This window comes from Agrilus planipennis, unplaced genomic scaffold (genome assembly GCF_000699045.2).
Source record: "Agrilus planipennis isolate EAB-ADULT unplaced genomic scaffold, Apla_2.0 scaffold61, whole genome shotgun sequence".
Classification (NCBI taxonomy): domain Eukaryota; kingdom Metazoa; phylum Arthropoda; class Insecta; order Coleoptera; family Buprestidae; genus Agrilus; species Agrilus planipennis.
This window is the reverse complement of record NW_020438922.1, coordinates 691,272-703,668: the sequence shown is the minus strand read 5'-3', so window position 1 is coordinate 703,668 and position 12,397 is coordinate 691,272. Positions and strand designations below refer to the sequence as shown.

Genomic DNA, 12,397 nt, shown 5'->3' with positions numbered 1-12,397 from the left:
CCTCTCACAATATGTGTACAAAATTTTATGATAAATTTTACTCGCAGCTTCGCTCGCCTTGATGTCTTAAATACATGTCAGAGATCATGGACGACCACATAAATTTTTTATATCCCTCATGGACAGTACTTTTTTTCTGGATAAAAGGTACCCTATGTCCTTTTCTGTACCCTCGTAATATATATACAAAATCTTATGATGATCGGTTAAGTAGTTAAGGCGTGAAATGACACTAAACAAATAAAGAAATTGACATTATTAGTTGGATTAAATTCGACCGTATCAAGCAAGCTGTGCCTTCATGTCAGTTCCCAGTTAGACAAATCCCGATAGTGACTTAGCATTTGAGCAAATATTTTCACGGTATTTAAGAATGCAACTAAATTCTATTTGGATTCTGTTTATACCTATTAGTCTTCCGTCAATGACCTGGTTACTTCCGGACTGCTTGGCACGTCGCGTCGCGTCGGTCGCCTGTTAAAAACTTGACGTTTCGAGAGTCATCTCACTCCCTTCTTCGTATGATAAGTAGCGAAAGTAAATTTTAGGATGCAGACGCTTGTCTATAATGTAAAAAGCGGTAGAAATAAATATACACGTGAGTAGTAAGATAAACAACGCTGGTCGTAGCTGCAGACTATAAAATAGAAAAATAGCGTAAAAGATAAATATTTATTTATTTAAAGATCTCGCGAAAAAAGAAGTAAACGAACTGCCAAAACCAACAGCAGTAAAACGAGTAAATATTTGACTGAACGAAAGCAAAGTGCAGTAGGTTGCAACAAAAACCAATAAAAAATACCTACAAGAAATAGCGCAAACGTGAACCAACAAAATCAAAATTCTGATAGATAAAGGCAGAAAAAGAGCGAATATATTGATATGAGACGAAAAATTAGAACAAGTGGCTCATTTTCGGTATCTAGGAGGTCAGATAAGTCAGGAATAAACGAGTAGTAGAGATATAAAGCAAAAGATAGCGCAGAGTCGATAAAAAAGGCACTTCTGTGCTCGCAAAAGGTTAATTTAAAAATCTGGAGCGTGGCGCTGTACGGGTGCGAAACATAGACGGTGGGGGCAGCGGAAAAGAAAAGATAAGAAGCGTTCGAAATGTGTTGTTACAGGCAAATGATGGGGATACCGTGGATAGAGAAAGTTAGAAATGAAGAAGTGCTAGAAAAAGAATAGGAGAACAAGGAACTCTATGGAAATCAATAAGAAATAGACGAAACAGTTTGGTAGGGCACCTCTCAGACATGAAGGACTAGTTAGAGACATAGTAGATGAAGAAACAGGAGTTAAACGGAATAGATTACTGTTCACAAAAAGTTAAAGATGTGGGATGTTCTAGTTTTAGAAATATGTGAAGATTAGCTGAGGATGGTGGTGCGTGTCGAACCAGTCTTAGGACTGACTACCTTATGACGATGATGAATTTTTTTCTATTCTCAAACCGTGTGCTATAAATAGAACTCGTGAGTTCGATTCAGAGTCGTGCCTATTACAAAATTCACGGAAGAAACTCATTTTTTGTTTTGCGTTTTATTCTTGCGATTCGTATGCTGTAATAATGGAGATGAATGCCTTGTTCGGGTCCTATGTCCAATTATGTCGGGCAACGATTTAAAACGACGTTAGCCCACTTTCTTTAAAGTAATGATTGGCTGTGGATGATTACGGCTGGCATCGACGCCTACCAGCCGTAAATAAGATGAGGTGAATACAAACAAAACGTTTTATTAAAATTACGTAATGCATATTATATCGGCCGGTAAAAAAAAGAAAACAACGAATACGTTGAGAAAGCGAATCTTATAATGAACTTGCAGTTAATTGAAACGGTGAAAGTATTTGCAAAATCTCGATTAAGACGGATATCGCACGACTGACTTATTGGCATCAAATTCCACCTTATTACATCCAATAAATCTGACATATCACCTGACGATGTGTAAAATAAAGCAAACCGTTTGTAACGACTGAAGTCGGCTCGCATATAAGGGAACGTTCAAGTATTACATAAGCAGAATCTTGCTAATCTTAAAACATCCCACAATGGAATATATACAGCAAAAAGAGATTGGGGAAAAGGGCAAGATGCAATAAGCAATTCTGGAAGGGCGAAGATTCGAAGTTGCCTCAATGGATGTCCTATAGTGACGATGTGCAAGAATTTGTTGAAAATCAATTCACATAATTTTGTGAAAAGGTGGCAAAGGTCCTTTTTGTGTATCATTATACAAGTATCATGGAGTTATGACGTTTGACCATCCAAATAATTGCGGTCCAAACAATATTTTTTAACCACACTTTCTGAGATAGCTAGTTATAAAAACGTCATGTTACGTGTATTTATTGAAGAAGTTATTTATAGTCTTCATCACGAGTGAACGAATACTTTATGTGTGTCAGCACGATAGGCAGCAAAAACTCCATTGCGTAAACAATTTTTGGAGACACAAACACCGAAATCTCCTAAAATGAATATGACTTGCCACAGAATCCGACTAAAGGAAATATTCCAAATGAATCCAAAATAATCTTAATCCAAACATTGAAAAGTATATTCACGACTAAAAAAATATGCCTATTCGATTACATCATTAACCACAGCTGAACTTAAATGTAATAAAAATAGAAACAGGGAGACTGTGGTAAATTAATAAATAAATAAAATAGGGGACGCACCCCAATTACCACACACAATTTTACTGAGCGAAGACGTGTCCCCTCAATAAAATTGTGTTAGTGGTAATTGGGGTGAATCTCCTATTCTATTTATTTAAATATAATATTTTATTCCCTAATAAGTGATTTTCAGAATAATTGTCATGTAAATGCCTGTCATAGTGATAAATAATCGAGTACCAGAATTGAAAACATTATATTTTCATTCAAAGTACTTGAAAGCATAGATCTTCATTTAAATATTTTGAGAAATTTCAAAATTATTCGCTCCCGCATTAATTGTGTGACATGAAACATAGTTTCCATGTCTATTGTGGTGTATTCGATTCCACTCGCTTTTTATGTTGAAGTTTTTTCAAATTTTGGCACCGCTAGAGACCATTCTGGTGTTGGTACATATATTCCCCTGGTGAAGGCTGGGTTTATACATATTAATTTACATTTACTCAGAAAGCTTGGTTAAAAAGTATTGGTGGATGGTCATCCAAATGGTCAAAAGTCAAACGATAAGAAAAATGACATTTTCCAACATTACACAAAATTGTACCATCGATTTTCAAAATATTTTGGCATACCTAGTGCACCACCATGGGTCATATATTGAGCCCGTTTCAAACCTTCACCCAGCTTATGGCGTTTTACCCTTTTTGTGGAGCGTTCTCTATATTCTAACTAATACTCTTACCAATTGGGTTTTATATTTACCTACAATATTTATTGTCATATAACTTCTTTTAAATGTTTTAGAAGATAGACGAGGATGTAATGACAATTCATATCTGCTTTGAGCCGTTACATAAGCGCAACTCAAATATTATACTCAATTCTCCTTAGTCATCTGATAAACACGCATTTTTCTTACGAAATCTAAGTTTATGGGTAACGATAGAGCCTTATTATTACGTGAAATTATGCAGAAATTTAAATGATGAAAGATGATACTGTAGTTAAGGAAATTATAAGCAAATATGTAAACGTTTGTGTATTTTGTAACTTTTAAAACAGGGCCATTGTCAATGAGTTTAGTAGCAACTTTTTGAATGATGTAATCAATAGTCAAAATCACTTTTGTTAGGCATCCAAAAGAATCGTCTTTTGGCTCCGAATAATTCTGCAGTCTTTTAGAAATTATGCCTCATGTTTCATCAAATCATCACCATAATAAAGAGTTCATCTCGACGAATGGTCGGACACGCACCTCTTCCTATCTTAAACCCATCTTTCCATGCAACCTACATCTCTAACTAGAAAATACGACAAAGTAGATATCCATATATTTAAATGGACCTTGTTGAAGCATACGTAATCCTAAAATGTAGCACTGTACTACAGATGGCGTTTACAACGCCATTTGTCGTATTTTCTAAAACGCGCTGTTAAGGCAGCAGGTAAAAGTTGGTCTGTGTTCTGTCGGAGCTGCCTGCGACGCGCTGATGAGATCCAAAAAGATCGAAATCGCGATCCGCGTCTGGCAGTTTCGACAGAATACAGACCACTTCGAATTATTTTATTCGATTAAGCTAACGTGCCTATCACGTTGAGGTTGGCTACGCCGGGATTCGTTTTCAGCAAGTAGATATCCACACAAGTGGACCTTGTTGGAGCATACGTAATCCTAAAATGTAGCATCGTGCTACAGATGGCGTTTACTGCGCCATTTGTAGTATTTTCTAAAACGCACTGTTAAGACAGCAGGTAAAAGTTGGTCTGTGTTCTGTCGGAGCTGCCTGCGACGCGCTGATGAGATCCAAAAAGATCGAAATCGCGATCCGCGTCTGGCAGTTTCGACAGAATACAGACCACTTCGAATTATTTTATTCGATTATGGTAACGTGCCTATCACGTTGAGGTTAGCTACGCCGGAATTCGTTTCAGCAAGTAGATATCCATATTTTTAAATGGACCTTGCTGGAGCATACGTAATCCTAAAATGTAGCATCGTACTACAGATGGCGCTCACCACGCCATTTGTGGTATTATCTAAAACGCGCTGTTAAGACAGCAGGTAAAGGTTGGTCTGAGTTCTGTCGGAGCTGCCTGCGACGCGCTGATGAGATCCAAAAAGATCGAAAGTTTCGACAGAATACAGACCACTTCGAATTATTTTATTATATCTCTAACTAATTGAGAAACTGGGAACGGTAGTACAGCCATACAAAACAAAAATCAAATCTGAAGTCAATTGAATTCCAGGACGTCAAGGTTTGGTCATAACCTCAAAAAACAAATTAAAATCGTTAACTATGCTAATTCAAACGATTTTACTTAAACTTAAAACCCGTTGCCAAGCAACTCTTCCACTAAATATAGAACTTCATAATCTTTTAAACCCGTAAGCATGAAACAATATAATCCCATTACCCTATATCCCTATTATCTAAATATTGAAACACTATTGCCTAATCTGTCGCCATGAAACTGTTTGTAACGTAGATTTCATACAATTGAAGTTACCTCCTCGCGGTATACATTAATATTTAATATCCATCAGAATATTGTTTTAATTTTGAGAAATCTACACCACGAATAGCTTCACGGTGAGAAATTGGATGATACTGTTTCAGTATTTTGATTACGGTGATACAGGGTTATAGGGTCATTAGGTTCTATTGTTAGGAATTTCAAGGATTATGAAGTTTATCATTAGGGATTATCATGATTAACGGTTCTAGAAGATTTTGGAGTGTTTTTTGAGATTCTGTCTGACCATCTAACGTGCTGGAATTAAATTAACTGCGGATTTAGATGCAGCTGCCCCAAAAACGTGGAGTATGCATTGTTTTTTATTTTTTTTTTTTCGATTTTTTTTTGTATGGCTGTGTAATTATTCTAAATTATCCAAATTAACTCACCGCCAGCGCAAAAGTGATCTCTCTTTTTGTTAAAAACGACACGACCCTGGTTTTTCTTTGTTTTATATCTCTTACGCTTTTTCTATCCTGGATTATCTTACTACCTAATATTTAAAACTGGCAACTTCTATTTTTTTATCTCCTAATTTTATATTTGCTCTAATGCTACTTGTACATCCCTTACAAACCAACCAATTTTTAATTTTAACTCAAATAACCTTCAAAAAGGAAAGTAAAATTAAACGTTTTACAATGACTTCAAATTGAAAAACGCATTTTTATTTTGATTTCTATAATGTCATAATTACATAGACCTAACAATTTACGTACAAAAATCAAAATTAAAAAGACAATAAAGGACTTTTTCACTTATTCTGTAAGTGAAACCTACTTTGTATCTCATTGTTACTTTTCAGTTTGCAAATACATACGGTATACAATTACGAAACTTAGTACATATAAATTTATCTATTTATTTATCTTCAAATAGGCGTCTAAAGCAGATATTTTCTGAATCAAGCTTTTCAATACTGAAGTTAGCTTTCACTCATAACATGGCAACAAGAAAGGCTGCTCATACTTTAGGATAAAAATGCTTCACAATCAGGTTACTCGCTTGACGCATCGTTGAAGTCTCCGAAAGAAATTTCTACGATGCGTTCTACCGGGTGCATACACAGTACTACGGCAAAATCCTTGTTGATAACTCAGTAAACAACACTTAAACAATCTTTCAAATATAAATATTACCTAATCAAAAATGTCTATCAACTACAATTCACTGTTTATTAAAAATTAAAAAAAAGAATATTAGTGCAGGTATAAGACGTTAAAAATCTATGAACGAAGAATTTAGTGGCAATGCAACTATTATTCTTAAACAGATACTAAACTTCCACTCTTTTCTATCCTGAGCTAATCTTCACATTTCCTTAAAACTAGAATATTCCACATCTTTAACTATTTGCGAACAGTAGTCTAATCTAGGTCCTCCTCTACCCCTCGTAACTTCCGTGTCTGCCTCTAATATGTCTCTGACTAGACCTTGCTTTCATATTGACTTCCATGGAGTCCTCTGTTCGCCTATTCTTTTTAATACCTCTTCATTTCTAACCTTCTCTATCCACGGTATCCTCATCATTCGCCTGTAACACCACATTTCGAACGCTTCTAACAGTTTTTTTCCGCCGTGCACCCCGACCATGTTTCACACTCTTACAGAGCCGTGCTTTAAACACATACCTTCAACAATTTTTTCCAAACTTTAAACGAGCATAGGAGTGACTTCTTTTTAGTAAAAGCTATTCGTATTTTTATTGCTCCTTCCATCTTGAGTTATAAATAAATTAATTAATTATTCAAAAAATTAAGTTAAGACAAGTTGAGCAGTTAAGGAATTTTAAATAAACAAATAATAATAATTACATTTAACTAAGTTGATATTTTTTTGAAGCTGTCAAAATTAATGCAGCATGACACTTATTTTGTTAGTGCAATTTAGCCTAGTGGTAATTTCTACCACTGAATCAGAGCACTGGATTTTATTATAGAAGATTTTGCGAATAGTCTTAAGTCATATGTTCTATCCAGTAAACTCTAAGTAAGTTCTCATTCTGTCAATTTGTTCAAGTAGTTTCAATCTTGCAGTTTTGATGAAGGCCCAAAACCGGGAAGTCAAAAAACGATGTGGCAAAAATTCCATGCAAAACTAAATGTGTACAGAAGTCCACTTGATAACTATGTATAATTTCACACCTTGACTATTGAACCGATCATCATGAAATTTTGTCATCAGGTGCAGAAGAATTACTGTTCCCGAGGGATAGAATAAATAGTCGTTGATGATCGTTGACATGTATTGTTGAAGTCGTTTCAATTTTACAGTTTTGATAAAGGCCCAAAAACGGGAAAGTCAAAAAACGTTGTGGCAAAAATTCCATGCAAAACTAAATGTGTACAGAAGTCCACTTGATAACAATGTATAATTTCACGCCTTGACTATTGAACCGATCATCATGAAATTTTGTCATCAGGTGCAGAAAAATTACTGTTCCCGAGGGATAGAATGAGTAGTCGTTGATGGTCCTTGACAGGTATTTAGGACATCAATACGAGCGAAGCCGCAGGTAAATCTTAGTAGATAATAATTACCGTATCCTAGCAACTTTTTAGATAATACCATTCCGCAGTTTGTATTTGTGTTAAGGGGCTAAATATGGGTTGTTGTTCACCTACTGAGAGAGAAAGTTGCTGCGATGACTCCTGCGAGTAAGTCTATTAAACACTGATACTTTATTCATGAAAATTTAAATCAATAATACCTGTTATTAATGTCAATATCCTGGTCTTTAATAATATGCAGCGGAGGCATTAATGTCAACTTGATGGATTCCGGTGAGTGACAGTAACATCACACAAGTATAGTGGTGTCAAAAAATGCAAATACTAAACATTTAAAAGTAAAAGTGGATTTTACGACACCTACCATGAAGTACCATAATAATACGATAGATAGACAGGGGAAGGATCAAAAGGAAATTAGGAAATCAACATTCAAAAAATTTTATTGCTAGAATGCACATTCCGAAAATGTTAAAAGAAATTATCCGAAATTGTTAGACATTTAAACTAAAAATAGTAATAGTAAGTTCTTAATAACAAGGAAATGGAATTTATTTGTGAGATCATTTTCGTTATTACACCTGAACAAGATCGAAAACTGATAGACATTCACTCATTCCTAACCTGAACTAATCTCCGTATTTCCTTAAAGTTAGAATCTTAACCTTAACCCTTTTCAAACAGTAATCACATCTATGCCTCCCTCCACTTTTGCTCCTGCCTCTAATATGTCTCTAAAAAGACCTTCAAATATCACACACAACTGTCAAAATCTTTCCAAAATCCACCCTTCATTTCCAGTCATCTCTATAACAATGGCTAGCAACTTAATGTACCTTATTTATACATTGTTTCCCGTGAATTTACTTTACGGAAGGAATAGTAGGGATATAAAAGAGATGATAACGCAGGGTCGAGTCAGAAAAGTCACTTCTGGGCTCGCAAAAGGTTAATTTAGAAATTCGAAAAAGGTTGGACGAAACATGGACGATGGGCGCTGCAGAAAAGAAAAGGTTAAAAGCGTTCGAAATGTGGTGTTACACGCTAATGATGAGGATACAATGGATAGAGGATAAAGACTAGGAAAAGAGAGGAAGTCAATAAGAAATAGGCAAGATAGGTTAGTAGGAAACCTTCTCAGGCTTGAAGGTCTAGTCAGAGACATATTGGAGGCAGAAACGGAAGTTAGGAGGGGTAAAAGTAGACGTAGATTAGATTACTGATCGCAAATAGTTAAGGATGTGGGTTGTCCTAGGTTTAGGGAAATGAGAAGATTAGCTCAGGATAGGAGTGGAGGTGCGTGTCCAACCAGTCTTAGGGCTGACAACCTTATGATGATAAGACATTCTTTATAGAGATAATATTAAACATCACAAAAAGTACATTTAACAGAAAATACTACAGACGCCGATACCCTCTCACATTCTTGATATTTAGCAATCACATACAGTTTTCCAACTGCAATTATGTTCAACCTTACAAAGCAACAAATCAACTAAACCCGTTAAAAAGAAAAAAATTCGACCTGGGCGTCTGAGTATGTAATCCGTATGATGGTTGGAGTCGCTAAATCCAAATCCACGCTCAATATAACTCTAGCCCGTGAGGAGTTGGACATAACCTCAATAAACACTCCTAAATATATGAAAACATGATAATCCCAAACGATTTTAAACTTGAAACTCGTAACCAATCAACTCTTACATACACTAAATGTATAACTTTACAATCCTTTAAACCTTTACCCCTAAAATCTAATATAACCCCAAAACCCTATATCCCCGTAATCAAAATACTGAAATCTACGTCACAAATAGTTTCATAATAAAAATACTGTTTTCCTTTTGATTTCAGAAGTTCTGAAAGTTCGAACAAATGTCAGACACATTACAGAAGGTCATCTTGTTTTGGCACATGCAGTGGTTTAAATTTCATTTGTGTGGCCTTTCTCTCTTTTGTACTTTTCCTTACCGCGACAGGACTAGTGGCGTATTACATGACAGAATACCACGGAAAAAACCTCAAATGGCGAGAATATAAGACAACAGAAGATAGGGAGCAATCTATGAACACCCATGCAGTTTTGACGACTTTTGGATTCATTACCTTGGCTGGAATAGGCAAGACGACAGTATAGATATTTATGTTTTTCCGTAATGATAGTGTCTAAAAATTCTACAAACACGATCAAAAGACTGAGGGTCTGTCCATAAACCACATAGCTCCATAAGGAGCAGGAAGGCTGTAGAAAAAGGCTATTCTGAACCATATGAGAAAGCGAGAGAGGGTTTTTTATTGTCAGAAAAATGATGTTTTCTGTATTTTTGACGCACCTATNTTTCAGCAAGTAGATATCCATATATTTAAATGGACCTTGTTGGAGCATACGTAATCCTAAAATGTAGCATCGTACTACAGATGGCGCTCACCACGCCATTTGTGGTATTATCTAAAACGCGCTGTTAAGACAGCAGGTAAAGGTTGGTCTGAGTTCTGTCGGAGCTGCCTGCGACGCGCTGATGAGATCCAAAAAGATCGAAAGTTTCGACAGAATACAGACCACTTCGAATTATTTTATTATATCTCTAACTAATTGAGAAACTGGGAACGGTAGTACAGCCATACAAAACAAAAATCAAATCTGAAGTCAATTGAATTCCAGGACGTCAAGGTTTGGTCATAACCTCAAAAAACAAATTAAAATCGTTAACTATGCTAATTCAAACGATTTTACTTAAACTTAAAACCCGTTGCCAAGCAACTCTTCCACTAAATATAGAACTTCATAATCTTTTAAACCCGTAAGCATGAAACAATATAATCCCATTACCCTATATCCCTATTATCTAAATATTGAAACACTATTGCCTAATCTGTCGCCATGAAACTGTTTGTAACGTAGATTTCATACAATTGAAGTTACCTCCTCGCGGTATACATTAATATTTAATATCCATCAGAATATTGTTTTAATTTTGAGAAATCTACACCACGAATAGCTTCACGGTGAGAAATTGGATGATACTGTTTCAGTATTTTGATTACGGTGATACAGGGTTATAGGGTCATTAGGTTCTATTGTTAGGAATTTCAAGGATTATGAAGTTTATCATTAGGGATTATCATGATTAACGGTTCTAGAAGATTTTGGAGTGTTTTTTGAGATTCTGTCTGACCATCTAACGTGCTGGAATTAAATTAACTGCGGATTTAGATGCAGCTGCCCCAAAAACGTGGAGTATGCATTGTTTTTTATTTTTTTTTTTTCGATTTTTTTTTGTATGGCTGTGTAATTATTCTAAATTATCCAAATTAACTCACCGCCAGCGCAAAAGTGATCTCTCTTTTTGTTAAAAACGACACGACCCTGGTTTTTCTTTGTTTTATATCTCTTACGCTTTTTCTATCCTGGATTATCTTACTACCTAATATTTAAAACTGGCAACTTCTATTTTTTTATCTCCTAATTTTATATTTGCTCTAATGCTACTTGTACATCCCTTACAAACCAACCAATTTTTAATTTTAACTCAAATAACCTTCAAAAAGGAAAGTAAAATTAAACGTTTTACAATGACTTCAAATTGAAAAACGCATTTTTATTTTGATTTCTATAATGTCATAATTACATAGACCTAACAATTTACGTACAAAAATCAAAATTAAAAAGACAATAAAGGACTTTTTCACTTATTCTGTAAGTGAAACCTACTTTGTATCTCATTGTTACTTTTCAGTTTGCAAATACATACGGTATACAATTACGAAACTTAGTACATATAAATTTATCTATTTATTTATCTTCAAATAGGCGTCTAAAGCAGATATTTTCTGAATCAAGCTTTTCAATACTGAAGTTAGCTTTCACTCATAACATGGCAACAAGAAAGGCTGCTCATACTTTAGGATAAAAATGCTTCACAATCAGGTTACTCGCTTGACGCATCGTTGAAGTCTCCGAAAGAAATTTCTACGATGCGTTCTACCGGGTGCATACACAGTACTACGGCAAAATCCTTGTTGATAACTCAGTAAACAACACTTAAACAATCTTTCAAATATAAATATTACCTAATCAAAAATGTCTATCAACTACAATTCACTGTTTATTAAAAATTAAAAAAAAGAATATTAGTGCAGGTATAAGACGTTAAAAATCTATGAACGAAGAATTTAGTGGCAATGCAACTATTATTCTTAAACAGATACTAAACTTCCACTCTTTTCTATCCTGAGCTAATCTTCACATTTCCTTAAAACTAGAATATTCCACATCTTTAACTATTTGCGAACAGTAGTCTAATCTAGGTCCACCTCTACCCCTCGTAACTTCCGTGTCTGCCTCTAATATGTCTCTGACTAGACCTTGCTTTCATATTGACTTCCATGGAGTCCTCTGTTCGCCTATTCTTTTTAATACCTCTTCATTTCTAACCTTCTCTATCCACGGTATCCTCATCATTCGCCTGTAACACCACATTTCGAACGCTTCTAACAGTTTTTTTCCGCCGTGCACCCCGACCATGTTTCACACTCTTACAGAGCCGTGCTTTAAACACATACCTTCAACAATTTTTTCCAAACTTTAAACGAGCATAGGAGTGACTTCTTTTTAGTAAAAGCTATTCGTATTTCTATTGCTCCTTCCATCTTGAGTTATAAATAAATTAATTAATTATTCAAAAAATTAAGTTAAGACAAGTTGAGCAGTTAAGGAATTTTAAATAAACAAATAA

General features: G+C 35.1%; 1 protein-coding gene across 1 annotated transcript in view; it reads left to right on the top strand.

Moving 5' to 3' along the window:
• The first annotated feature begins 7,622 nt into the window (after positions 1-7,622).
• LOC108732740 overlaps positions 7,623-12,397 on the top strand; it is a 10,568-nt gene continuing 5,793 nt past the window's right edge. The window contains exons 1-3 of the mRNA XM_018463693.2: positions 7,623-7,666; positions 7,730-7,808; positions 9,516-9,781. Of these exons, the coding sequence (XP_018319195.1) occupies positions 7,756-7,808; positions 9,516-9,781 (319 nt within the window). The 5' untranslated portion in view covers positions 7,623-7,666; positions 7,730-7,755. The remainder of the gene's footprint in view (positions 7,667-7,729; positions 7,809-9,515; positions 9,782-12,397) is intronic.